This window comes from Oenanthe melanoleuca, chromosome 2 (assembly GCF_029582105.1).
Source record: "Oenanthe melanoleuca isolate GR-GAL-2019-014 chromosome 2, OMel1.0, whole genome shotgun sequence".
In the NCBI taxonomy this organism is placed as follows: domain Eukaryota; kingdom Metazoa; phylum Chordata; class Aves; order Passeriformes; family Muscicapidae; genus Oenanthe; species Oenanthe melanoleuca.
In genome coordinates, this window is record NC_079335.1 from 70,159,109 (window position 1) to 70,186,469 (window position 27,361).

The 27,361-nt window shown below is 37.6% G+C and overlaps 1 protein-coding gene across 7 annotated transcripts in view; it reads right to left on the minus strand.

The window, feature by feature from the left end:
- The window catches only part of SEMA5A (semaphorin 5A), a 356,553-nt gene that overhangs the window by 194,431 nt on the left and 134,761 nt on the right, over positions 1–27,361 (minus strand). For all 7 annotated transcript variants that reach the window (XM_056483463.1, XM_056483464.1, XM_056483466.1 and 4 more), the window contains one exon: positions 15,562–15,760. In XM_056483463.1, coding sequence (XP_056339438.1) covers positions 15,562–15,694 — 133 coding nt within the window. In that variant the 5' untranslated portion in view covers positions 15,695–15,760. The remainder of the gene's footprint in view (positions 1–15,561; positions 15,761–27,361) is intronic.

Genomic DNA, 27,361 nt, shown 5'->3' on the forward strand with positions numbered 1-27,361 from the left:
TTCCATCTGCATTGGATGAGTGCTCAAACCAGGGTTCAAACACTGGGGTGGAAAGGGGATGTGGCCACATTAGATAACTGTGATTACAGCTGCCATCAGCCATTACTGCAGATGCTGTGCAGGATTCTGAGGGAGGGAAAACACTCAGATACATTACAGGCCTGTACAGCCTTATACACACTTACTTATCTATTTTAATTTATATATATATATATAAGGCTACACAGGCAAGCATAAAAGAGGCATTTCTTAAATTTTCTGTACTTGATTTTGCAGCCTTAACTCTTCAATCATGTTTTTATATGAAACAACCAATTTCAAAGTTCTAAAGAGTTAAGAAATTAGGTAGGACATGAAGAAGAGGAAATCCAGAGGTAAATCATGAAGAATGTTGCTTACTGGTGAAAGAAGAAAAAAAAAAAAACAACAAAACAAAAATAAAGCCAGACCAACTGTGGAAATATCAGTCTCTAAAAGACAGACAAGGTAAGCAGCTGAGAATGGAATCACCTCAGCTCTATATTGGTAGGACAAGTGAAATCCTTGGTCTTCTGAAAGGAAAGGAAGGAGTGGCTCCCCACAGCATGGGGGCCAGGGACAGTTCAGTATACAGAATTATTGCAGTGCCAGAAGGCTACAGGGGAGGCTGAGATTCAATGACTCAATTCTCAGCAAGACACAATAAAGCTTCAAGGCACAGCAAGCAGGTGATTGAGACCCCTTCCAGGTTTGGAGCAAGGCAGCAGGGGCCAGGCAAGCCCAGGCTAGAGAACAAGAGTGAGGACTTGCTAAGAAATCTCTCTGAAATCCGATTCCCCTCCAAAATATATTATTTTATCCTGTCTTTGTTGCACTCAGCAGTGCTCTTGCTTGAGGGAATAAGGTCAGGAAGAGCAAATGGCTGCTAGAGCTCTTCTTTTTCAGAAAACACTCTGAAACTGCATCTCTTGTGTGTCACAGGGGCAGCACATGTCACACAGCATTTATGAGATAAAGCAACAACTTCATGACACTTTTTTAAGGGAAAATGAACAAAAAAACCAGTGCCTAAAAAAAAAAAAAAAAAAAAAAGGCAATCCAACTCCATGTACCCTGCAAAAGCAAAAGTTTGTGTAACTAATAAACAGAATAATTGAATTTCTTTTCACCAAGTGAAATCTAGCTGAAAACCCATAGGTGAAGCAAGACTTTTTAGTTTTGCTATGAATTATCTCCTTAGAGTCAGAAATTCTTAATTAGCAACTAAAGGCCTATAAATTTCTTTTCTTTCAATTAAAACTCTAATGGGAAAGTAGTAAGAAGTAATCATTTAACTGTATTAATAGTTTTCATGCAGATGCAACACAACAAGCTCTACACAATAATATTAGCTGTACATTTTGTGTACTATAGTACCATAAATAAATGTGCAAGGCAATTAAGCTGCCCTGCCAGCACATAAGCTAATAGTGTTGCTTGCTGGTCACAGTGACAATCAGCAATGTCCCAACCCTTTCCAATCCTGACCCTCCTTCCCGGCATTCCCCTCCCTTCCCTCTGCCCTCACTTCATGTGAATTACAGTAAAACACCAAGCCCTTTATTGACTTCCCTCTTCTTGCTTCTGATACTGAGAACACTTATTGAAACACACCTTCAGCCTGGATTTGTTTTTCCTTTAAAACTAAGCAGGCATTCTGCAGCCATTGGTCTAGGACTCAAACCTGTCCAGAGAAATCTATCATGGTATACACACATTCATGGCAGCAGGTCATTGTCAACACACACTGTGTCCTTTTGGTACATCCAAGACCACAACACAAGCAACAACACAAAAAATTTTCATTGCTATTATAGAACTGAAATCTGCAGACCTTTTAACTCAAAAATATTCCCCAGAAAACCCCACTTTCTCATGGAACTAAAAGATGGATGTTGAAAAAAAAAATCTTTCTGAGAAGGCTACAGCTCTCACATGCCAGAAATCGGATGTTATGGGTTTTCCTGGGGGGGTTCAGGTTTTGGGAGGGAGGGTTAATAGCTTAGATTTAATATAAAACAAAGTTTGTCATGGTTCATAAATCTACAACAAAGCAAACACACCAGATTCTACTCAGCTCCTAGGAAAGGTCAAGAAAGTCTCTCAAGGAAGTTTAAAGACAAAGGAGGTTAACAATCAAAGGTGGGCAGAAGGACATTAGATACTCATTAAAAAAAAAAAAAAAAAAAAAAAAAAGAGACCAGAAACCTGTCTCTGTTTGACTTTAAATTTAGTATCTGCCCAACAGGCCACGACATGTTTGGTTTACATTGTCCAAGGGCTCGCCAAGGGTTGAGCTCTACAGTTCTTTGCAAATGAAAGTGTAAAGTTCCCTCTCACCTAAATTTCATTACTCAGTACTTCAAAGTAGAGCTAGAGTAAACAGTAAAATAAGTTGAGAAATTACTTACAAGGAATAGAATGGTATATTTAGAACCAAATTCAGAAGTGATCTTTAATAATAATACAACTTGGCAAATAACAAAGTCAAAGGACAATACAGACCTGCTGATTTCAAAATTAACATGGATATTAAAAGTTTCAGTAGTGTTTATGGTATATGCATGTGACACCTCATGCCATGGTGTCCTTGTTGAAAATAGTGAGTACAAAGTTAAACGTGCACAGCAGCGCCTTGAAGAAACTCTGTTAGCAAAATAACAACAAAAGCAATAATAATAAGACCCCAATAATAACACCATAGTTGAAAACTAGAAGATTTGCAATATTAGCAGAAGTCTCTGGGTGGCATCAGTACGACAAACTCACTAATCTCATCAGAAGAAAATTAAAATATATTTCTGCGTGCTAAAGCTGTTTTATAATTAAATGTATCTAATCTAAGGATGATACAATAACTCCATCTTCCTGAAGCTGTGCAGTACTTTTAGCCTTAGATCTCTTCCTGTGATGCTCAAGTTACACTGCTATCCTCTTCAAAGGCAGTGAGACATGTCAGAAGTCTCCCCAGGGATGTGCCACGCTGACTCCACTGCAGCACCCCCGTGCCCTGGTGACACTCCCATTAACCCCAGGGGAATCTATTAAGCAAGGTGTCAGAGCTGGCAAGAGGAGATCCACCTGTTCACTCATCCAGCAAGTTCTGTCTGGGGATTTATGTGAAACACTTGTGCTGGAAGGACACAGCTAGGAGCACTTGTAAACCCTCTGCTGTGACACTTTGGGACTCCACAGCCTCTAACCAGCTTAAAACTAGAACTGAGAAAAACAAGATTTTCTCCAGCAATTTCTGTGCATCAGTGGCATAGATATATCTGTGAATAATAAATTCACTCAGAACAACTTCCTGTTAACAAGCATTGCTATGTGTTGGGAAAACAGGCAAGAAAATGGCATGACAGAGCCTGTTGCAAAATATTTTATGATTCACTTTTGTCTATACTTTTTTCTTGTACTTCCAATCACCACTTTTCCTACATCTTTCACACTGTATTTTCTCCTCACAGAAATGTATTAAACACACCCTTGCTGGTAAGTCATTGACTCACTGCAGATGAAATGAAAAAGGAGCCACAGCTCAAGTGAAGAAAGGAAATACATGCCAACACTACTCCACAGGTTCCAGGTAAAAAGAGGACCATCAAGAAAGTTCAGTGAAAGAACAGCTGTATTACTTCTGTAACCAATCCCGGTTCACACCCCTGCTTACCAGAAATGGGCTGAGGCCCAGTTTGCCAAAAATATAACTTATTTCTCTAGAACTTACTCAAGGCATGCGTTGCATGAAATGACTCCAATATTTTAAATAATTTTGAAAAGGTAAATTCTGGGCAGAAAGCAGCTATAGTTACAAACATGTAACTGACAATATAAGATACCTTATACAGGTGTTTTTTTTTCTCAAGAGAGCTTCCAAAAACAGAGCTGCAAACAAACTTCTGGATTAGGCATCAGGGCTTGTCTGGGTGTCATTGTAAAGGGAAGAAACCTGTGCTGCACCTGAACACACTGCTTTGTGCACTCCTCAGGCTGCAGTACCATGAAGCTTCACCACAACTGTCGTGGTTTATTTCTGGTACTAAGTGTTTAAACCCATCCAAATGTAACTAATTCTTTATGTACCTGTAAAGCCAAGCTTTATTTTTACTTGCTTTGAACCAAATTCCTACTCTAACCTTCGCTTAGCTCTGTTGCAAAACAAGCCAGAGCATACTTTTCCCAATTGTTTATTTCTGTTGGATGCATTAACCATGAAATCATAAAAAGTACCATTTCTTTTGAGAAAGAAAATCAAAGATCTGACAAAAGAAGCATAAACCAAAAAAAAACAACCTCACTGAACAACTATAATTAATACAGCAAATATTTTTTTTTTATTTCTCTTACAGAAAAGATTCATTCTACGGGTTACTATACTCCAGCAAAAAACAACAATATGCTAAATTATATTAATTTCAAATCTAAGTGCAAACATCTGCCCTGCTCTTCTGGCAGAGAAGGCCAGCCCATTAAAGGCTGCTTTTCCTGTAATGCCAGACACATGCTTTCTATATGCAGTGCTGTGTTGGTAGGTCTGCTTCCAGGACCATGCACCTCCTCAGCTTTATGACCTGACTGCCTATGCAGTCTGATTATACTTATTGCAGAATTGTAGCCCCAAGGGGACTGCCTTGCCCATGCTGTGGAGCTCTATTCCACTGGTCTGGAGAAAATCCCACAGGGAGATCCTGTAGAGTGTCCCTTGCCTAGGCTCTATATCCAGAGGTGCTGTGGGATGCAAAGCCAGGCACATACAGCCCTGGGTCAACAGTCTGGGTATTCATTAACCCTTTCTATATGCTCCTATTGCTGTCCTCCTTTAGCAGGCACTGCAGGGGCAGACAAAATGATTATTAATGCTCTACAACAGTAGAGCTCAAAGGTAGCACCAACACTTCATTTTAGTACCAGACCTGAAGTTAAGTAGAAGGAGGATGCCCAAGTAACACAGCATTAAGTATTAGGCCCATTTATACACCACCAGGATTAATTAGAAGGCACCAGGAAAGTGCTTTTTCTGTAATTTTTCATACACAAGAAGGAGAACCTTAACCAAATAAACAACAAGAAGTAAGCAAGTATCTAACATTTAAACCTTACAGAAAGAGACAATTTTTTTTCTGAGAGAAAAAATACAAACTGAAAAGACAATCCCAGCTCAAGGTTCCAGAGAAATTCCTGATCCACCTGCTACTAGAATGCAGTTGGCATGCCCACTTTTTCATAGACAAGTTACAAACATACATTTGTCAGTCCTAAGAAGGGCCACAGATGTAAATACATCTAGTGGTCTGTGCTACCAGAAGGCTCTGACAATCTAAGAGAAGTACACCAGAAGCAGGCTGAACACAGCATATGAGGAGAAGAGCAGTAGTTCAGCAACAAAAAAGACAGCCTCACCCATCACCATCTAATGCTTTTCTGTAAAATGAAAGGATTAGGACAGATGGATCTGTTGCACTTTAATGAAAAAGACATTTCACTTGCAATACAGAACTTATTTATAGCAGGGCTGTGTACAGAATTAAGAGTATGTGGGTGGACATAATAACTGGGACATGAGAGAATATGTGTTTATATGCTTAGTCAAGCCATCATTTTTAATGAAATTGAAAATTCAAAATATTCCTTATAGAAATCATGAATATGTTTAAATCTGACTAATACATTGAAAAATATAGACATTCTGGTAATTAGTGATTAGACAGTAGGAACTCTACAGTTTCCAAAAAAGGTATTCAGGAAGATATAAGAAAACAAAACATCACTTCTTCCCTTCAAGGGGTAAAAAAAAACAAAAAAAACAAAAAAAAACAAAAAAAACCAGTCTCGTCAGGGTTATTTAATGCAAGCCAGTCCTCTATAAAGGAAAAGATGAAGTTACAAAGTTGCCCAGAATGATTAAATCAGCAACCACAAACTAAAAGATTTCCCTTTTAAGTCTCACCACACTACATTTGGTTCTCCTCTGGAAACATGAAAACATGTCAGATCTCCATCTGCAGTTCAGAGCTCATCTTTGCTTACAGGGAGGGGGGAAGGAAAAACGAAAGAAAAAATGAACCAACAAAAAGACAAAGCAACCTCAAAACTACAGATCCTTTCAAGATGCAGTATTCTGGAGGTCTCTAGATCCCATAAACAAGCCAGCTGCCTTCCTTCTGCTAACCAGCAAAACTTAATACTGTCCTGAAGCTTGAGTTTCATACAAACAGAACTGCAGAAGCCAAGAAATAAATATCTGTATCAAGCCTTATCTAGAAGCTCTGCCAGCTTCTTGCACTCCTCTCTACTTTAAATCATTTGTAATAAAACAAACCCCAAGACCGTAAACCTCCTGATATTCTCCAGAAAGTTCACCACCTGCTTACTGCGCATTCGTTTTACGAACAATGATTACAGCTTCAGAACAATTTTGGAGCTAATGAGGCAGGGCTGTAAGTAATTTATTATTAATGGGGGAAAGAGAAAATGAAGCATACTTCCTACAGTATATGTTTTTTGATTTTAAATGCATGAAAACTTGAACTTCTTTCTTAAGCCTATGGTAAACTTCCTTCCTTCTCCCAGCTCACTCATTCTCTCAGTCGGCACCAAGAGGCTGCCCTGGCCACCTGTCCTACTGCTCCCACAGCAGATCCTTTGCCTGCTTTTACAATCCACTCTAACCTTCAAGGTCTAACATCTAGCCTGCATTCCTGCTTTCTCTGCCCTGCCAGAGCTCCCCCAGCTAGAAGTGCATATTGCTGCATTCTTATGTGTGTGCATATGTCTGTTACTGGGATAATTAAAGGGAATTTGGGTTCTGACTGTCTGTGCCCTCAGGGATGAGACAGGAACATCTGCTGCAATGCCTACTCATTTCTTATTTTTCTGAACAAAGGTTTGGAATTGTTTATGCTTCATTGTTCAAACACACATATTGCATACAAATATAAGAAAGTGTAAGTGAAAAAAGACTGAACCCCCACCTAGATGAAAGTGGTTTCAGTGCTACCAGCACAGTCAAAAACTAACTTTACACCTCATCCAGCACAGAGCCCTAATGCTCCTCCCAGAGAGAGCAGCTACTCCTTATAGTTACCACCTCTGGTCCCTGTGCTGCTCCTGCAATCTTCCTGAATGTGACAGAGGGACAGACTGACCACAGAAAACATTTGACATCCTCAGTCATGCACTCTCTCCAGAGGAGTTTAATCTTTTGCATTTTAACACTTACATGCTGGCTTTGGCAGCCAGCCAAAGAATTCATACTGAAGGAAATAACGTTGTATAGTTATGGGAAATCATTATTTAGTCTCAAGATGGAGTTTTGTAAAGAAATCTGCTCAGTTTTAATACATTTATTGTAGGGAGCAGAAACAGAAAGCAGACTGCCCATAGACAGTTATGCACTGTTATTTTTGTTGGAAATATCTATGCTTCAATTAACAAGACCATTTTTGCTAGAACTAACCATCCTGCAGCAATGCATTCTTACTAATGTTGGCATTTGAAGACAATAAACTTTTTTATTTACATTGTTTCAGCAAAATAAAATTTCTTGATCCTATTCTGCCTGAGACTGCAGCTCACAAAATACAGGTCTGATAATATTTCTTGAAGAAATACAAAACCCAACAAAATAAGACCTATTGTAAAGACCAAGGGTGTTAGAACAAAGCCTGACACTAATCTTTGTAAGAGTTTGAAGCCAGGACTTCAAAGAGGAATATATTCCCCACCTCATCCACTCCTCCCCCAGCACAAAAACAAAAATATGCCCCAAAGCAAAAAAATAGAAAGCAACAAGTAAGGAAAAAAAAAAAAAAAAAAAAAAAAGAAAGAAAGAACCGCAACACTACAATGAACACTTCTCTTCATAGAACTTTTGTTCTAAAAGGCACTGCTGAACTCCAGGGTTTTGTCACTATTAACAATAACTTTAGTAGATTTACTGTAGAACTGGTTGCAAAATGGTCAGGTCCTAATTCTCAGAAATGGTAGGAAAGAGCCATAAATCCATCAAAACAAAATAAGCGAGCCCTGGAAATGGAAAGACAAGCTTATGACAAGTCAAAGTTCAGTCCAACCTGAATATGACAAATTGTCGTATAACAAGTAAGTATCTACCATGTTCATCCACATAAAATCAGCTGTTACCCAGCATCCTAAAGTCTTGTCAACAGCAGACAAGCACTGTCACAGAAGGAAGATAGGGAAGAAAGCATGTGGGGAAAAAAAAACCAAAGCACTACCTTGAAGAAGCACTGACTGTGGTTCTCTATTTCCACTCAATCTATCTAATAAACAGAATGTATCTTGGTAAGGTTATTTAAGAAATTAGGAAGAAAACCAAAACTTTAAGTAATGTTTTTCTTCCCCACCTTTTAAGATGCTTGAAACTTTGGACCTCTAAGCAAGGCCAGAGGATGGGCCAGGGTTTCCCCAGTCTCTCAGCTGAAGTGACAGGCAGCAGAAGGTGATATTCAGTGACAGGCACTAAGGGCAGCAGGTGCCACCAAGTGACAGCAATACAGGCCCCACAAACACTGCACAGGATCTGGAAGGGAAGACTGTTGGAATGAGTCTTTCCAGTAACTTTCCAGACACTTTCCAGTGTCACTACCAAGCATGGAAACAAAGTTGCCCAGGATCAGAGGGCCAGTAACTGCAACTGTTGACACCTTTCCTGAGCTAGCAGACTAAGTTACTTAGAATTATAGAATGTTTGGGTTGGAAATATCACTAAGTTCACTGAGTCCAGGTGTTAACCCAGCACAGCCAAGTTCACCACTAAACCAACTCCTGGCACCACATCTCCAGGTGTCTTGGATACATCCAGATAGGGAGATCCCACCTCTCTGGGCAGCCTGCTCAATGCTCAACATTGCTTTCAATGAAAAAGTCTTTCTTAATATCCAATATAAGCCTTCCCTGGCACGACTTGAGGCTGCTTCCTTTTGTCCCACCACTTGTTGATTGGGATAAGAGACCAACCCACACCTTGCTGCAGCCTCTGTCAGGTAGTTGTAGAACATGATAAGGTCACACCTGAGCCCCCTTTTCCCCAGTCCTTTCTTATGAAAATAATTGAAATTCCATCTGGTTGGGGAAAAAAATGAATTAGAAATCTGCTGGGAAAAGAAAATGAAATCAGAGCAATATTGTGTTCCCTCTTGCTTTAGGCACACACCAAAAAAATTGACAGAACTTCATGTGCATATGAGTTCGATTTCTTGATTGCTGATCTGTTTCTTTAATATATTCCAGTCTGGATAGTTTACAACCTTTTAGCAAAAATACAGTTCTTACGAAGAAAAAGAAAAAAATCCAGATTTTAAGTCCATCTGCCCACTTTGTACAGATAGTAGAATGCAGCAGGAGCCTCTCTCTCATTTTGCTGCTTTGTTAACAACCAACTGCACATGCTCTGAAGACCATATTAGGACAATAAGGAACAAACCAGCCATGGAAAGGCTCATAGGACAAGTCTGCACAACTCACTAGCCATTGTAGCCACTGCTGATTTTATATTATCAAAATTTATGAAAATTATTAGCATTCCATGAAGGTCCAGAACTTGACTGTGATGCCAAAATAATTGTGAATTGATGCTTGTTTTAAAACACGATCACTTTCAGGGGGAAAAAAGTAGCTGGTGTAAAAGTGCTTTGCTTAGAGAATTCAAGGCTTGCCATTCCCTCATTTTTATGGGGACCAATGACATTGAGTGATTCAGGGAAATATAAGAGGATAGTAACCTTCAGTCTCCAAAGGTATTTTTTTAAATAACAGTAAAGAGTTGAAGTTTGCTCTTCCCCATCAGAAGCCTAATCTCCTGTAAAAAAGTAAAAGCAAACCTGATTCAATACAAAGAAATTTAGAACCAGTAAAGAAATTATTTTCCTCCTTAAGAGGGGCTGGTTCTTGGCAAAGTAGCATGAACAGTCTTCTAGTCCTATCATCTAGACAAACCAAAAGTGCAGCATCTAGCAATCAACATTTCTTCACTGATGAATCATCTTCATTTAAAGAAAAACCCAAAAGATGATAGGGAATGGAAAGCAATACACCTTAATCCCACTGCAGATGCTGGCAGATCATCTTTGAAATATATTTAAGAAAAATTGGAAAGAAAAGGAAAAAGCAATAAAAACTAAACAGCTTAGTACTGTTAGTTTCAAAGAAAACTTGCAACAAGATTAGGAGAAAGAGTACAAACAAAAACAAGTTCATATGCCATTTATCCTCCTTCATTCAGCCCACATATTATTTCCTCTTGGCACAAGTTAAGTGCATGCACTCTGCAGACAAACCACAGGATAAAATGAGCAGAGTGTTGTACTGAGTCTATATTACTTAGACAAACATCAAGTAAGGGAATTCTACGGTGGTCAGACAATAAGGTTAAGAAAATATATTTCTTAGGATTCTCTAACCAAGGAATCAAAAATAACTACGCTATTTTTCTTTTCTGGTTAACCTCAAGTTGAAATGAAAGGTTTAAGTTCATTTTTTCTATGGATTGAAACATGCTATTTTTGAGCATGTTTATTCAACAGATAACTTTGTTACAGCAGAGTTTGCATTTAAATTATGACTAAATATAGCTTCTAAAATTATGAAAATTGATGTTTTTTGTTGAGACAGCACAACTTTAAATTCTGATTATTTCATGGGAGCCTAGAAGAAGGAGACTTACCCCAAAGCAAATGACCTCTGCTGTTCTCCTAGTATCAATTAAGTTCAGAACTGCACTTTCTTACAGAGAAGCCTAAGAAATTCAGTTTTATGCAGGTAATCTGCAGGACAGCCAATACTTAAAATTTCACACCTGAAACTGGATTTGGGTCAAATTATTTTGCAGCTCACTCACATGCTGCTAAGCAGGTGTGATGGCCCCTTCTGTTCTACCTCATGGATAGGCTCTGTTTACAGAACGAGTTTTCAGCTAAGTTTTGAAAGGTCTAGTGATTCAAAGTTCAGCAAATATATGTGTCTGGGGAAACAAGCTCCCACTGTGACTACCTCTATCCTTTTTGTTGATTGTTTTCATTTTTGGTTTGTTTTCTTTGGTTTGTTTTTTTTCAAATCTTATAATAAAAGGTCAGCTCCACAGAGAGCTGCCACAAAGGTTCTGTAGAGCAAGTGGACTATGAAATGCTGGAAATACATAGACAAACATTACACCACTCAACTGTTTTGCTTAAGAATAGTTCAACCTTTATAAAGTGCCATTGTTTATCATAGAGAAAATATGGTTTTTACAACCTTTTCTAACTGTTCAGATTAAACACTATACTACAATTCCTTTGCTACAATAAGATAATGTTTTTTGCCAAGAAGGTGACTATCAATAAACACTAAATCACTTACAGAGCTAACACTTCATATCTGCATGCAAAAAAAAAAGTACATCCAAATAAAATTAATTTAATACCAATAAAATTTGAAACACTATCTTTAATGAGTAGCTTATTTAAGCCCATTTTCTGTCCTAACTCTGAAGATACTTCAAGCATAATTTCCTTTTTTTTACACTTTGAACATTTAGAAATGTGTGTAAAGATCAAGGATCTCACACTGAGCCTGTGTATCCATTCTGTGATCTGCACCTTCTTTCCTTTTACCAGCTCTAAGTTACACTTGATTTATAAGCCCTTGATTCCAACTACTGGGATTAGTTAGTACAGCTGATGAATTCTTAGCATATGCAGACAGATTATTTCTTTAACTTTTTTTATTAAGCCTGCATTTCAACAGATCAGTATATTTTTGCATTTCTAGATGCAGACTCATCCTTAGGGAGAGAGAGAGAGAAAGGAACTTCAAAGAGAGACCATGCACCGTCAGTTTTACCACATGAATCACTGAACTGCACACTCTTGGGATGATCCTGTCAATCCCTCCAATACTTAAAGGTCTATTTTATATAAATCTGTTTTCAGTAATAATTCCTAACAACTTTAAATAATGAGAAAAGGAAATTTTCAGCTTCCAAGGAAGACACAAAGCACCTTATTCTAGTGTAAGAAAACTCTATGGAAAGACATTTTAGAGCTGCCAGCATTTTCTGATCTATAGCAGACTTTCTTATTTATAAACTCTGAAAGAGCAAAAAGGTGCATTATGCAGTCCTAATATTAATTATGCAGATAAATTACAACATGGCTATTAATACTGTGTATGAGAGACATAAAATGAAATCTTTGAGATTATGTCAAAAATCCTTTCAAAGTGTGTGCATCTCCTGGTACTGCACCTTCTTTTTCCTCTTCCACCAACTAAAAAAGCACTTGAGCAAAAGTTCTCAACTGGTGGGTGAAATTCTTGCCATTTTCTACCAGAAGATATATCACAGTCTTCAACTAAAACTATTTAGCTGGAAAAATCAGAGCTAGAAATAGTATATGCATCTCTACACAAGGTAGCTTGACAGAATCATCACCTAAGTGAGCAATTTTTGATGAGCAGTGGGAAAGAAAGCAAGCTTTTTCAGGAGATACTCCCCTTCCATATTTCACTGTGACAACTCCTGGGGACTATTTTGTCTTTTTATTAGTTTTTTTTTGCAGCTGTTCATCCATACACTACACCAGACTCTCACTCCATTAGTTTTATTTAATAGTTTATACTTCATCTACCATACCTCTCAAAGGAAGACAAATCAAATAAGTACATTTCTACTTTGGCATAACAGAAACTACAAAAAAAAAAAAAAAAAAAAAAAAGAGCTTTGATCAGTTATAAATAAAATGAAAGTGTTGATGTCTCTGTAAAGTTAGTACTGAGTTTACAAGCTTTAAAGCTCCTACCACTCAATAGTACTCAGCCTTGGTTGCTGTTCAGCACCCCACACAGTATTTAGCTCTGGTGGATCTAATACTGTTACAAGATGACTTTACAGACTAGGGCATTAATGCAGCACTCAAAGGGATTTTAACTGCTACAAATTGATTTCTCAACTCCACGTTGGTCTAGCAGCACTAACTACATCAATAGATACAGAGAGCATTTTCCTGTAGGCATTCATGGAGCCAGTCACAGAAGACTATGGATATCAGAAAGGTGGCTGTTTGAAACCTGCCATCTCCTACTGCAAGACTCATTCAGAGTGGCTTCTCACACACATCTCTCTTCTTATATTCTGATATCCCAATTAATCCACTCCTAACACACAGATTTCAGAGACAAACCTCTCAGGCACTTTTTCCTGGGGTCTCAAAACTTCTGTTTTCCATTAATTGGCAGTCCTGCAACTGCAAGTCAAATGTGTGTGCCCACACCAATTAGGTTACCCAGCTATCACATGCTCTATTCTACATTGTAAATGTGTTTCCATGTGTACTTTCTAATAGTTATTAAGAGCTCTCAACAGATTATTGTGTGAAGTATGAACTACAGCTTGCCAGAATATTTTTCAAGAGATGCCAGTCCATAAAGGCTAAGGTATGTCATGGATATGTACTAATTAATGGTATTTTTTTACCATAAAGGTCAAGAGGGAGTCTGGCATTCAAAATCTTACTAGACCTCATATTAAAGATCTGACCATAAATGTTTCTATATAATTATATTTCCCACATATATTTACAGCAAAAAATAAATTGGTTTTCTTTTGGTAAACTCAAACTGTGACACTATTTTTTGGCTGTATCAACAGATGCAACTGAAAAAATGGCCTCTATCCCCAAAAAGCCTTAGCATTGTGACTTAGAACTGGAAGGCCATTGCTAGAAATTAAATATGACTGAGAACAAGAGAGGTCTAGGAGGCAGGATTGGTCTAAATTCAAGAAAACCTCCTAAATATTGGCTGAATTGGAGTCATAATAAGACACATTTTTAATCAACTCCTAGAACGTAGCACTGCTAATGAGTCTCAATTATTTTCTTTTACAGTTACACATATAAAACCAAAAAGTACATGCAGTGATCTCTTACTATGTGAAATTAAGAGGCTAAGTGCCAGAATTTTAACCGTGCTACTTTAATTACATCAATTTAAAATACTGTGTATGCGTGTTCCGATAAAAAATAGCATTTAAAACTAAATTATACACACAATATGAATGCAAAGGAAACCAGGTATTTCTTCAAAATAACTCATACTGTTTATCCCATCAATAAGTGAGTGATAAAGGTCCCTCCTTCACAATACACTGGTGGTTTCCTGTTCTGAGGTATAGAGTTCATTCTCCAGTGTATTGAAGAACAGGACAGCCAGTACCATTACTATTATTAAACCATTAAAGTGCCAGAACAAAATACTTTCTGTAAAAAACACAGCATCATTTTCTCTAAGTTTATGAAAAGAATGGGAACAAATCTTTTTTCAATTAAAATTCAATAAATTCTAATTCATTGGAATAAAAAACTTACACATGTGCTTTCTTAGAGAAACAGGAGGAATGCAGTGTGTAATATGATACATCTTAATCCCTACATCCTCATAACTAGAAACTATTTGGAACTCATTCTAAGCTGAGACACTAATGGAAAAATCTCAACTCAAATAAGCAAAAAAAAGTCAGATAAGTTATTAACCGCCTCAGGTTTTTACAGAAAACATCCTCCAAGCATTCTTTGCTTTATTCCAACTATTTCTCAGTGTTCCACTCCAACACTCAAGATGACAACCACATGTATGAGAGCTGATCCGGTGAAGGAAGGAGCTGTGGTGCAGCTCCAATGTAAAAAGGGCTGTGTCAGGTGTGAGCAGGGACAAGGAGCAATTTGGAAAGGCCACATGGGCATGCAGGGATAACATCAGGTTAAACAAAGTTCAGTGGGAGTTAGGATTTCCATGGAAAGTCAAGGGCAACAGGAACAGCTTCTACTGCTCCAATAGCAATGGAAGGTTGAACAGGGATGAAGGTTTGAACAGGGAAAACATCAGTCTGCTGCTGACTTGGGCAGATGACTTGAAATGGATGATGCTGAAGGACCCAATGCCACCACTAAGGTATCAAAGGCATCTGCTGTTTTAGCAGAAGGGGTTCAAGAGCTACCATTTGGAGAGTAAATGTTTAATACCCCTTATTCCACCTGAGCCTGCAACAAGTGGAATAAGGGTTGACCTGGGACCCATCCTGTTTAACACCTGAATCAAGAAGGGGAGACAACAGAACACAGTCTGTAAAGTTTGAAGATAGCACCAAATTCAGAGAAGCAGCTGATAAACTTGAGGGCAGGGCTGCCACCCAGAGAGGCCTAGGTGGATGAAGGAAGGGACAAGAGCAACTTCATGAAATTAAGTGCACACATGTAGAATTGTGCACTGGGAAAGGAATAACTCCATGCAACAGTATAGTCTGGTTTGAATCACAAAGGGAAATGAGTCACTCACCTTTAAGTGACACATTCAGCCTCAAATGCTATGCAAAATTTGAAAGCCTAGTTGTTATTTAATTTGCACAGAATACAGCCCAGATTTTTATATAGCAGCACTGAATTTACCTTTTTTCCCATGCCATTCTACATTAAAAGCAGAAGTTTCCATGAAGTGGTTACACAATATTTAGCCTACTTCTGGAAAAGATTTTTGGCATTTGCATCTTACCTTTGTATGCAATAATTGGGTGTTCAGCTCTGTGGCAGTGGGTATCTTCTGTTGTTGTTGACTCCAGTATTCCTAACACCCCAAGTCCTGCCAAGAGCAGTGTGAGGAAGCAGCTTCCTTTCATGATGGTCATGCTGTCCTCCACAGCAGTCACTTCTTTTAACTGTCTACTGCTCTTGCACTCATGTGGGAAAAGCACCTGGAGAATTCAAATAAATCTATTTAAGAACAAGAGCAAACCACAGAAAAAAATTAGACAATTCTTGAAATTTAAAACAAAACAACATTGCTTTCTTTCTGTGTAGCATTTGACTACTCAAAAGTATGCTGTCAGCTGCTCCTCTAATTACTTCACAAACCTATCATCAGTTACCCAGTTTAGGAAAATTGATCTGTCACCCAGCAGGATGAAAAAGCTGATACTCATTAACCCCCCTCTTTTATTTTGTATCATGTGGGAAAAAGAATATTCTCCAACATTTTTTTATGTTATCCTCTTAGACAGAACAAACATATTTAAATTCATTTTCCCTGTTCACTTGGATCCACTGCTTCTCGTCCAGCTTTCCTCAGAGACCAAGTGCTTTGACTTCTTGCAAGTACAAGGTAGAAAAGGAATTGCTCCCTCATATGAATGTCTACTTTGAGAGAGCAACAGCCCTGGAGTGTGTATTTTTTGCCTGTCTGTAGAGCTGGTATGGAACAGCAGAGAAAGGGGTAGGACAAGATTCACCTAATGCTCTGGCACACACTTTTGCTTTACAGCAGTGTGGTCACTGGTTCTGTCACCATCCATTAGTTCCCATCCATTCCCTGACTGCTGACAAGGCTGTGAATTGCAGACTGAAATGATGAAGACCTCTTCCTAATAAAATTTAGATACCAATCAACAATGCAATCATTTTCATTCAGAATCAGAAAAAAAGTGAAGTTCAAATTCCTGATGTTTTGAAACTCCAATAACCAGACCTTTATATAAGTAATAGAACATGTATGGTGTCAATATAATTTTAGATCCAACCCAGTTCCTTTAGTTTCATCACTAAAAAAGTGCCAAGCAGTAACAACACAATCATAAAACCCAAAAGAAACTTTGACCAGTAGCAGCTTTAGTGGTGCACACAGGCTTATGTGCGATAACACACAGATATGAGACATCACTGCCTTTCATGGGGGAAGACCAGAGATTTAAGACACCTCCATAAAGGCAGAAATGTCACTCTGCTAATTAATGGAGAAATTCAGGAAAAGAAAATCAGCAATTTTGACTTCTAATATGTACGATCTCACTGAATTTTAGTGTGCTGTTTAATAAGGTGGAAACTTTCTATAAACATCTTAAATGCATAAAGCAAAGGGCTGTTAATGAAAAGGCACTCCACAAAAACAGCAGTGTGTTCTAAAAGCCACACCCAGAAGGCAGAGTGGATAGTAAGCACTGCTCCCTAACCTTACTAACACCAGCCTTCATGAGACAAACTGCTTTTCTCTTACCACCTCATTTTGCTGCCTTTAGTTGTCATTCACCTTAGATGTGGACACTTCTAATCCTCACTAATACAAACTAAAATAGATAGATCAGACATAATCTGATCATAATACACCTGAGCAGTAAATTTAATAATCAATTGCTAAATTTTCTTAAGTTACTAAAAAAAAAGGAGAAGCTTCAAGGCAGTTAGATTCATATTCTCACCTTCCTAAGTAGTGTCTTATGATGTCATGTACCAATATGAATCTGGCCTTACAAATTGCTTGTGGCCCACAACAGGAAGCATCTGTTCACAGAAATTCTGGGTACTAATGCATGTAGTGCATAAAGCACTTGTTCTAATGTTTAATAGAATCTTCTCTGCAAGATTGAGATTTAAATGCATGATGCACTATTCTTACACAAATTCAAGCAGTTTATGTGGGTTGTAGAATTCCTGTTTCTAACTTACACATCATACAAATACTTATAGCTACCTCTAATTCATATTTCTGTAAGACCACATTTGTGCATTTAAGAAGCAAAATGAAGGTCTGATACCTTCATGAAGGTCTCAAAAAATGTTCTTCTTGCACACAGTACAGCAGCAAGTATCCCAACACCTAGGAATATGGTACTGTCATGTCTAAAAAAATAAAGCAAAGAAAAAAAACCAAACAAAACCCAAAACTTTATTTCTTTAAGTTTGAAAGTCTCAGAAATACTCATAAATATGTGAATATAATGGAAAGGAATTAAAGAAGAATTAAATAAAAGATTTGAACTGAAATCACAGCTTTCTCTGTCTCTCTGGCTGTAAATGAAGCCCATGGTCTTTATGTAACCAGGCTTCTGTATCCCAGCAAGTTTCAAAAAGCAAGTTTCAAAAAATCATCAAGCTCTACTCAGCAAACACAGCAAAAAGATAATTCTGTTTCTCCAGAAACAAAGAAAAGGACCACTACTCTTCATCCAAATATTAAATACACACAAAGGTATGGATGCCTAGGCTTCCATTATAAAAAGGATGATTAACTTCTTGGAACTAATAGTGGTGTTAGTAAGGACTAAGATGTATAGTTATTCAGTAACTGAGTAATGGCTTTCATTTCAATCTCACTCATGGTTTCCCTATTCTCAGAATCTAAGCATTCATATTTGTAAGGTCCATCCTTTCCAACAAAGATGTAAATGTTAAGAGGTCTGATGTCTTTTACCCTGCAGGTATCAAGAGACTTCTCCCACCTGTCCCCTGTGAGCAGAACTCAGTAGCAGAAACAAAGATTCCTTCACACCACCTTGGCCTCTAAATTCAAACAGCAACCTCTTTCATAACAGACTACTTACACTCCATACGTGCTGTCTGACACAGCTGTTTGCATGATATAGTCATGCTGTAGAAGAATTTTGGGGCTAAGGACTTTTTCCTTACTAGCTGAACCCTTCCTCTCACTGCATGCATCTCATATGGCAAAAACTGAGGTGGAAACACTCTCTCATTTAGAATATCCAAAGACAAGGAGAAAGGAGAAACAAAGAAAGGTGTGAATACACTTCTCATCATATATATCAGAAAAAACCAGTAACAGTCTAAATTTCTACCTCAACCACTAGCTGTTTATATGTACTGCACTATTTTATTCATTTAATAATTATCTTGGATGTATTAAATTAAGTATATTATTGCAGGGAACTGTGAGGACAAGCTTACTCACAACAACTCAGAGGAGAATTTCAGAGGCCCTAATTGACAAAAGAACAGCAAATCAGTAGCTAGAAACCTCATCACAAGTTCTTTAAGTTTCTATCCATTTCACTAAACTACTGTATGCATGGAAGGAGAAAGGAGTCTGGAGACTGCACCTGCTATGCTGCTAGATTAAAAAAAAAAAAAAAAAAAAAAAAAAAAAAAAAAAAAAAAGTGTATTTTTTAAAGATCCACAAACAAAATAAGGAAAACCAGCCACACAAAACTCTTCCCTCAAGAACCAAAAAAGCCTTACATCCCTAACCCCCACGAAATACACAATTAAACCCCCTCCAAAGAAACACACACCTTCATCATATACCCACAGCATGCAGCAATGAACAGACACCTTAGGAAAGGTTTCAAAACTGGATTCTTTTCCACAGAGCTTGTACAGGCCAGATTGCTCCATCCTGCACATCCTTGAGTGAGAGCTCTGCACGAGTCCCATCGCTGCCACGAGAGCAGCTCCAGCAGTGAGCCTGGGGGAGCACCCCACACCAACCTCAAACACTGCAACAAGCCAGGAGGCAGACAAAGCAATCTTTCCTGAAATCACCCCTTCTCCTCCCTGAAAGTGCAGCCTGCGTGCCAAGAGATGATAGCTAGCCTGAAGCAACACAACAAGACAAGACAAAGCCAAGAGAACCCTGAACATGAAAAGATTAAGCTGCTTTCCTTGATTTCTGTATCATTTCCATATGTAAATCTCTCTCAAAATTACAATAATGGTCAGGTCAAAACTCTTCAAAACATATATCCAAATAGTGACACTAATTAGCTTTTTAACTATTGCTAAATATTTGGGGAGACTGCACATTGACCTGTTATTTGCATAACTTTTCTACAATAGACCTTTATTGATTCTTTCAACAAATTGCATTTTACAAGTTTGTAAAACAATCTGAAGATGCAAAATTAGAAAGAAAGCAGAATAAGCAGCACTGTAAGATGCAATTTATTTCAATATATTATTTTATTCCTGTATGTAAAGGGTTTTGTGCACTTAATCTATCCCTCATTCCCTTTGTTTTGATCCAACTTGCCTAGAAGAAATATAAAGATGAATGAGGCCCATTAGGCAAAGGTATTATATTTTATAAATGTAGCCTCTGGTTTCTCCAATAACAGTATTTGATGAAGAAAAAAAAAACAGCAATTCAAGATTTTCTGTTTTAGCTGAACCAAGAAAAGACACCCATTTCTAAAGAGAAAACACAACAGTGTGCACAGCTAAGCATGCAAGGCAGGTAACTGCTACTGCTAGGTCCAAGCAGTTTCATTTACAGACTATTCCCTCCAGGCACTAAAGTCATATATTTAAAGTCAAATAATCAGGAGTCAATGTTCCTAGATCAGTTAAAGTACATCGTGTTGGAAGTACAATTTACCTCTGAATTATAAACTACATTTTCCTTTGTTCAATCAAAATAAGCCACTGTATGCAAAAGCTGCCACACTAGCTGCAGCTGTTCCAAAGCAAAGATATTTTCAAACAATTACCTTTGCTGATTCAGTAAGTGACAATTTAAAATGACATTTTTAGTCAAAGATGAAGTGAGCTGATGTCAATGTAATTGTACAAACAGCAGGGTTTGCCATGTTTAAAAAATGCCATTTTCAGGACTGGTTCTGGGTACAGGCATTCACAAGCAGGTCTGGGGTTTCTTTATACTCACACCAGTTTTTACTCTTGCAGAAACTGCTTATGTAATTTGTTGCAGGAGACTGATTCCACTTTCCCTGGGCACTCTGCTCCATATCTTTGCAAAACAGTAAAGATTTGGGAAAAAAAAATTGCTCATGTGAAATAACTACACCAGTTGACCTTTTTGCACTAGCACAAACCTGGAAAAAAGTATTTAACTAATGAAACAAACTGTACATCCTATGAGTTCATTACAACATAATGAATTATGACTACAAAGAAAAATGTTGTCCCATATTGCTAATGTGCACACTTTAAAATAGTAATAATTATTTCATCTTTGGTCAATTTTATGAAAATATGTAGTTTGTCTACTGCATTGCTAGCGGTACCTTTTTTACAATTTATTAAAAGAAGAAAACATTTGCTTGCTGCTGCAAGTGGCAAGAAAACAGAGAGAACTGTTGTTTATTCTTTCTTCACCAGAAAAGACCACACTGTTGTGTATCATAGTAAGAATATAGACAAATCAGGAAAGAGGATATCATGAGTACCCCTACAATGTAGCTCAGTACCTCTTTCTGTAATTTTTCTTGACTTGTTGAAGTCAAACTCCTCAAACTCATACAAAACATTTGAGAGGAAGATTGTTAGAGAAAAGAATACATAAAAAAGACTCTGTCACCACACCTACCAAAGAATTTAGCCGAATTCTAAGGCAATGGGTATGCTCTCAATTTACCAGTAGTAACAAGCCCTGGAGCTCAGAAGGAAAAAGGGATGGAGGCCAGAAGCAGGCATCAAGAGGGCTCTTAAAATAAATAAATAAATAAATAAATAAATAAATAAAATAAATAAATAAATAAATAAATAAATAAATAAATAAATAAAACCCTCCAAAAATCCCAAGCAGTTGCTTTTACTACAGTGCATCCTGTTTGCTGTCAAATGCACAAAACCACCAAACTTATACCTCTTTATAGTATAATTACTTTGAAATACATTCATTACTCAGTACACCTTTAGAAAAAAAATTTGCATATCAGTCAGATACACGATTAGATTACAGCAATATCTCAAAGATCACCTCACTAAACTTTGAGATGAGACTGGAGGCTACAGACCTTCTCAAGTGAAATCAAGTCTCATCACTGGACCCAGCACTGCAGACTGTTTACTATGCAGCAGAGCAGCATATTCTAATTTGTATTTGCATAAAGTGAGAGTCAGCTTCAATTAAAAAACTGATTACTAGAGTTCCTTCAACTTTTTTATAATGCTGTCATTCATTTCTGCAGTGGTATGAATTTTAAGTTCTGCAAGAGTCAGAGAGCCATCAGCTATCATTGACTAACAGTCAAAAATCAGTCCTTGAATTCATAGTGACATTCTGCCAAAAGACAGCTAATATCTGTAGCTAGGGGTGACAACTCATAAAACAAGAATCTGTCATCAAAGTTAGTGCTCCAGCACTTCTCACAGAGCTGATATTTGTGATTTCAGCAAAGGAAATTCTGCTTCACGAGCACTGGCCCGAGTGAAGGCAGGAGTTTGTAATTACACCTTGGAACTGGATTATCACACTGTGGGCTTCCTGCCCCTCAGTGGGGTGTGCAGCCAGTGCTGGAGGAGCTCAGCTCCCTAAGCAAGCACAGGCAACCCAGCAGCACCTCCAGAACGGAACCACAGGCAACTCAGGGCTAGGAACAAAGCCAAATCAGCACAGACCAGGCCCAAGTCCCAATGAAACCTCAGCACTTTTTTCAAATCCCTTTTTTATATTAGCTATCCATTAGCTCCTCAGCCTTTTTGATATCCTGCCAAGACACAGATTCCTACTGAAAATTTCCTTCCACTCACATCTAGTGCCTTGTTCCTGTCATTGAGAGAGCCTTTCCCCATGCAGTGCTTGGGACATCCACTCAACTCTGATCCTTAGACTGGGCATCAGACATGAGGCAATAAAAGGTCAACTTTTATTTTTCATTTATTTTGAGGCAGTAAAAGTAAACCTCAAAATTCAGACAAACTACAAAGCCAGCAAAGTTTTTCTTTTATAAAATTACTTTAATGGAAAAAATGAAATTTCAATGATTGTTTGCAAATAAAAGTTTGAAAAGTGAAAGAAAAAGCAGAAGAGGTTTAACTAGGGAAAGGCATGAAGTGAAAGAAAATGATCCCAGAAAGGACAGAAGTGTCAACTAGGGCAAGAAAAGGAAATAGAGAAGGAAGTAGAGAATAACAACACACATAGCCCTGCATTTCATCTTCTCTTTTCTCTCTACACAACACTTGCCTGCTCCTTTTCCAGTTGGTACTATTACTGGCAAACCAAACACATTTTCTTAGGGCCCCACAGACTCTCCACACCATCAATGACATAGAACAAGCTGCTCTGCAGTAGAAATACAGTTTCAAGTGCTGAGAGTAGCAGCAGTTCAGAACAGTCTGTGTAACAGGGCCCTGTTCATTTTATAAAAGTTATGGAAATTCAAAATGCGGTCAGGAAGACGTTTAGAAAATGGATCCATTGACAGCTGTAAAATATCTAGAAACTCCCATTTTGCAGTGTGAAATTCAGAAATTTCCTGAGCCTGAAACTGCAACATATTCTGGAAAAATCCCACTAGCTGCTTGCTGTGGTCTTACCCCCTTCCTGAGCCATGTGGTGTCTGCTCCCGACTAAGACCAGATGTTGGGCTGGATGCCCCTCTGACCAAGGCACAGCCACATTTCCATTTTCTGCAAAGGTCTGAGTCTCATACTGCAAGCTTTTTAGAAAAAGTGAATTTTGATATTTCACCAACGACAATCAGGAATCTATGTGGGACCAGGGTCACAACTGCAAGTAAAGCTGTGACTTAAATTGCATTAACAATGTGCTGAAACTTCACTATATATAAAATACTCCTAAATTACAAAAGCTTGTGTTTTGAAAGCTGTCCAAAAAACTGGAAAAATGAAAATCACAAGAAAAAAAAAAAGGTTTAGAAACATGAACAAAGCTTGATTGAACTAAAAGCACACATTCAGGACTGGGAGGAGGTTAGTGCAACAGAGCAGCAGATGACATTGCACTGAGACAACCACAGGAAAAACTAGCTGGAAGAGAGAAGTTGTATCACTTGAGTGGAGGATGAAGAAGATTAAGGAGAGAGTTGAATGAAAAATTTTTGTCAAATCTTGAAGATGTATAAAAGTAGTTTCAAGCAAAAGCCAAGTTAATTGAAGCAGGTAAAAAAGAGGCAATAAGAAAGTAATGCAAGCTTAGCTATTGGATTCTATGTAAATCAGGAAAAGGCAACACAGATTGGAGTCACATTTGTTGAATAATTAAAAAAGATCATCACATCACAGATTATTGCTGTGGCCATCTGGACATACTTTTTTATATTTGTAAACTGTTCTAAAAAACTTGCCAAAATTTGTACATGGATGTAAAAAACCAGAAGGAAGATAGCGATACAACAAATTCAAATCTCTGGATTTGATTTTTTTTTTTAAATTATATTCAACTTAAAACAGTTCTCTGTCATTTAGTGTACCACTGTTTAAAAGTACTTCACAGTACCTGGTATTTAGCTTTCATAGAAAATTAATATAATACATTTTAAATGTGAATCACCTATCTAAAGCACAAAATTGTACTGTTAAAACAAAACAGTTAGTGGATATTCTGTACGCTAATACTAGGCAAACTTCCAAAATAAAGATTATATTAAAGAAGTTGCTACCTTGAAGAACTGCTGGATGAGCTCCAAAGTGTCATGACATGACTATTGTGACAGGCTGCTTCAGCTAGATAATAAAGGCAACTTCATCTTCTTGCAGTGGGTTCAGTCCTGAAGTTCTTTGGTACAGTTTTAAAGGGCACTGGGTATTAAATAGACATGTCTCAGCAAATGCAGGGTGGTCACAGCTGAGACAACAAAACTGTAGTGGAGGAGAGCACAACTTTTATGGCAAACCCACTCAGCTCCATGGCCTTATTTGCAAATACATTTCAGACTCACAACATCTCTCAACTCCCATCTAATCACCATCTATTTGATTTGTTTCTTTCCACCAATAACCAATATATTCTGCCTTCACAGCAACAGTTAAGTGAAGGCAAGGTTTGGCAGAATGTGTGAAGAACAAGGAGAGGTGAGGCAGCTCAGAGCTCCCATCCCACATCACTGCTACAGAACACTTCTGCTCCCCACCTATCCATTCATATGTAGCTTTTCCATCAAGGTAAGCATTCAAAACACACACACCTCCCCAAGCTTCTGGATTCTTTCACCATTTCTTGGATAAGGAATGGAGTATCCAAAGGGAGAGGTGACCTGAACCATCCAAAGGTTCAGTCTACACTGATTGTACAAAATAGTACAGACAATATAGAATTAGTATCAGATAATGACAGAATGGGTTTGGTTCTTGATCCTAGGTTGGAGCATCTAAGTCCAACCCTGGTCATGGTGTCCCATAGGCAGAGACACCCCCCACCAGAGCAGATTGCATAAGGGGCAAGTCAAGGAGGCTGCTACTTCATTTTGTTGCCCTTTAACAATATCTCTGTAAAGATGATGATTTATATAATTTATACATCAACAAGATTTTTACCACACACTGCTTAATGTTTCCTCTAATTCCATTATTAACTCCCACGAATATGAGCAAAGGGGTTTCCACCAATCCAAATTACACCCTTCAGTATCAAATATTGCATAGAGATTTCTGATTCAATTAGAACTGCAACAGAAAATCAGACATCTCCCCTCCGTATCAGTTCTGTCTTCTGAAGAGGTTCATCAGAAACACAGGGAACCCTGACAAAGCTATCAGAACCCTGGAATAAGAAGCCAAAAGGAAAACATTTTATTTCTGTTATATCTTTCTGATCCACATTTTTAGTTACTCACTAAAGAAAATACACATATTTTAAAGTTTCTTTAAAGTTTAAAGTGAAATATCAAGTTAATAAATCCCTTCCTAAATTAAACCAGGTAAAATTAAAAACAATGGAAGGCACAAAGATTTTCAAAGACCATTCTACAGCTAAAATATCCAAATCATCAGAGTTTACAAAAACAAAAAGGCCAAATTCTTTCTTACTGCAATGTTTATACTCAAGACTCCATATATTCACACGGAGTTTTACACATATGAGGAGCATCCCTGCATATTCCTGAACCTTGTCACAACAAAACTCCTTATTTTTCACTAGATCCTAAAAATATATCCTAAAAAACAATAACAACAACCAACCAAAAAAAAAAAAAAAAAAAAAAAAAAAAGGTCCTTCCAAAGAGAATAAATCATAATTTTATTTTCTTCCTCCAAAACAACAGTTAAAAATTTAAATTTAATTTTTAAATCTGTTGAAGAGAAGTATGACTTGGCACAACAGAAATCATACACTATCTGATGTAATGCTCTCAATGAAGCTGTCAAACAACAAATAAGGAGATGTCAAACAGCCTGAAGTTAAATGAGGAATGAATGAATCGCTCTTGACATACTTCTTTCAATAAAGGAAAGTCTCTTGTGAGTTTGCTTCTGAGCATATACCGTGCTGCTCTGTGTGTTTGAGTCTCAAAAATAATAAAATAAATATCCTCTATTTTTTTTCCAGTCTGAAATATCCTCTTATTTTATTTAGATTACTTTGATTTCCATGGTTAATCTAATTCTTAATGATGATATTCTTTTTAATGATTGCCATTTACAAGCTTTCAGGAAAAAAAAAATCTATTCCGTAAAGTTATTTCACAAACTAACAATGTTGTGAAAATTCAATTTCTTTATTGACATCTATCCCAGTGGTTTCTCAGTGGCTGACAGCTTTCATCAGTCAAAGACTAAATTACATGAAGTGTCACTGATGTCTCCATCATACCCAAAATCACTTTGGTAGCTTTGTAGCCATCATTTTTCATTTATCACTTTGGAATCTTATAAGCATACAGTATTATGCACAGATTGTATACATTGAAACATAGCTCTGACTGCTCTTTTTGAGAAATCTACACTTCAGAGACCAAATGTGCCAAGGTCACCCTCAGCTCCTAAATAGAAGCACACAGGATGATTTCATCTTTGCTCGAATTTTTCTAACAGTGGAGGCACAGATTCAGCTTTCTATGGCTGGTTAGTTTGTATTCAATTTTTCTGGAAAGCCCACAGTTGCTTAAAGGGAAACTTTGTGACCATCCCTTCCTTTTTTCCGCCAAGGCTGGGTGATGTGCAGTCTCCAAGATCCTTAGTGCTGTCCAAGGCAACCAAAAACATACATTATATATACACACCCCCAAAACCCATACAGTAGGGCCTGCACCCCTTTTTGTGCTCCTCTTGTCCATCCACCCTCAGCCTTCCAGTCTCTGTAACTTCAGTTCCTCTCCTTTCTGAGGTAAGCAAAACATGCTGTCATCAGCAGAAAAGGGTAATCATTTAAATACAAATAAAATGCTAAAACACTGCCTTTTCTTTCCTGAATGTGTTTTTATTTATTTTCTTCACTTGACAGTGGTACTAAAAATGCTCTTACAATATCAAAATCTCACAGTCTCCACTTCTTCTCTTCTTCTTTAAGTCTATTGCAGTTGCATTCTTTCTTTCTATTCTTTCAAGGAAAATGGCCATTAAACAAAAAAACTAAACAAACAAAAAAGAACCATTGGAAATCCTTGTCTATTATTGACACAAGGTAAAACACAAGTACAATGAAGTATATTACAACTAAAACCTTCCCTTTGGCTGTGGGTGTGGTGTTGAAAAGTCAGAGCAGAAAAGGGTCATTTTATGTAGCAGTGGTGCAAATAGATACAAGTATCACAGGTATGAGAAGGTCTATGGAATCTATGGCTGGAATTCAGAATAAAGAGCCCAAAATAAGAGAAGGAAAATGCTGAGGATGAAATGCCTTTCCACTGGGTACTTTGTACAA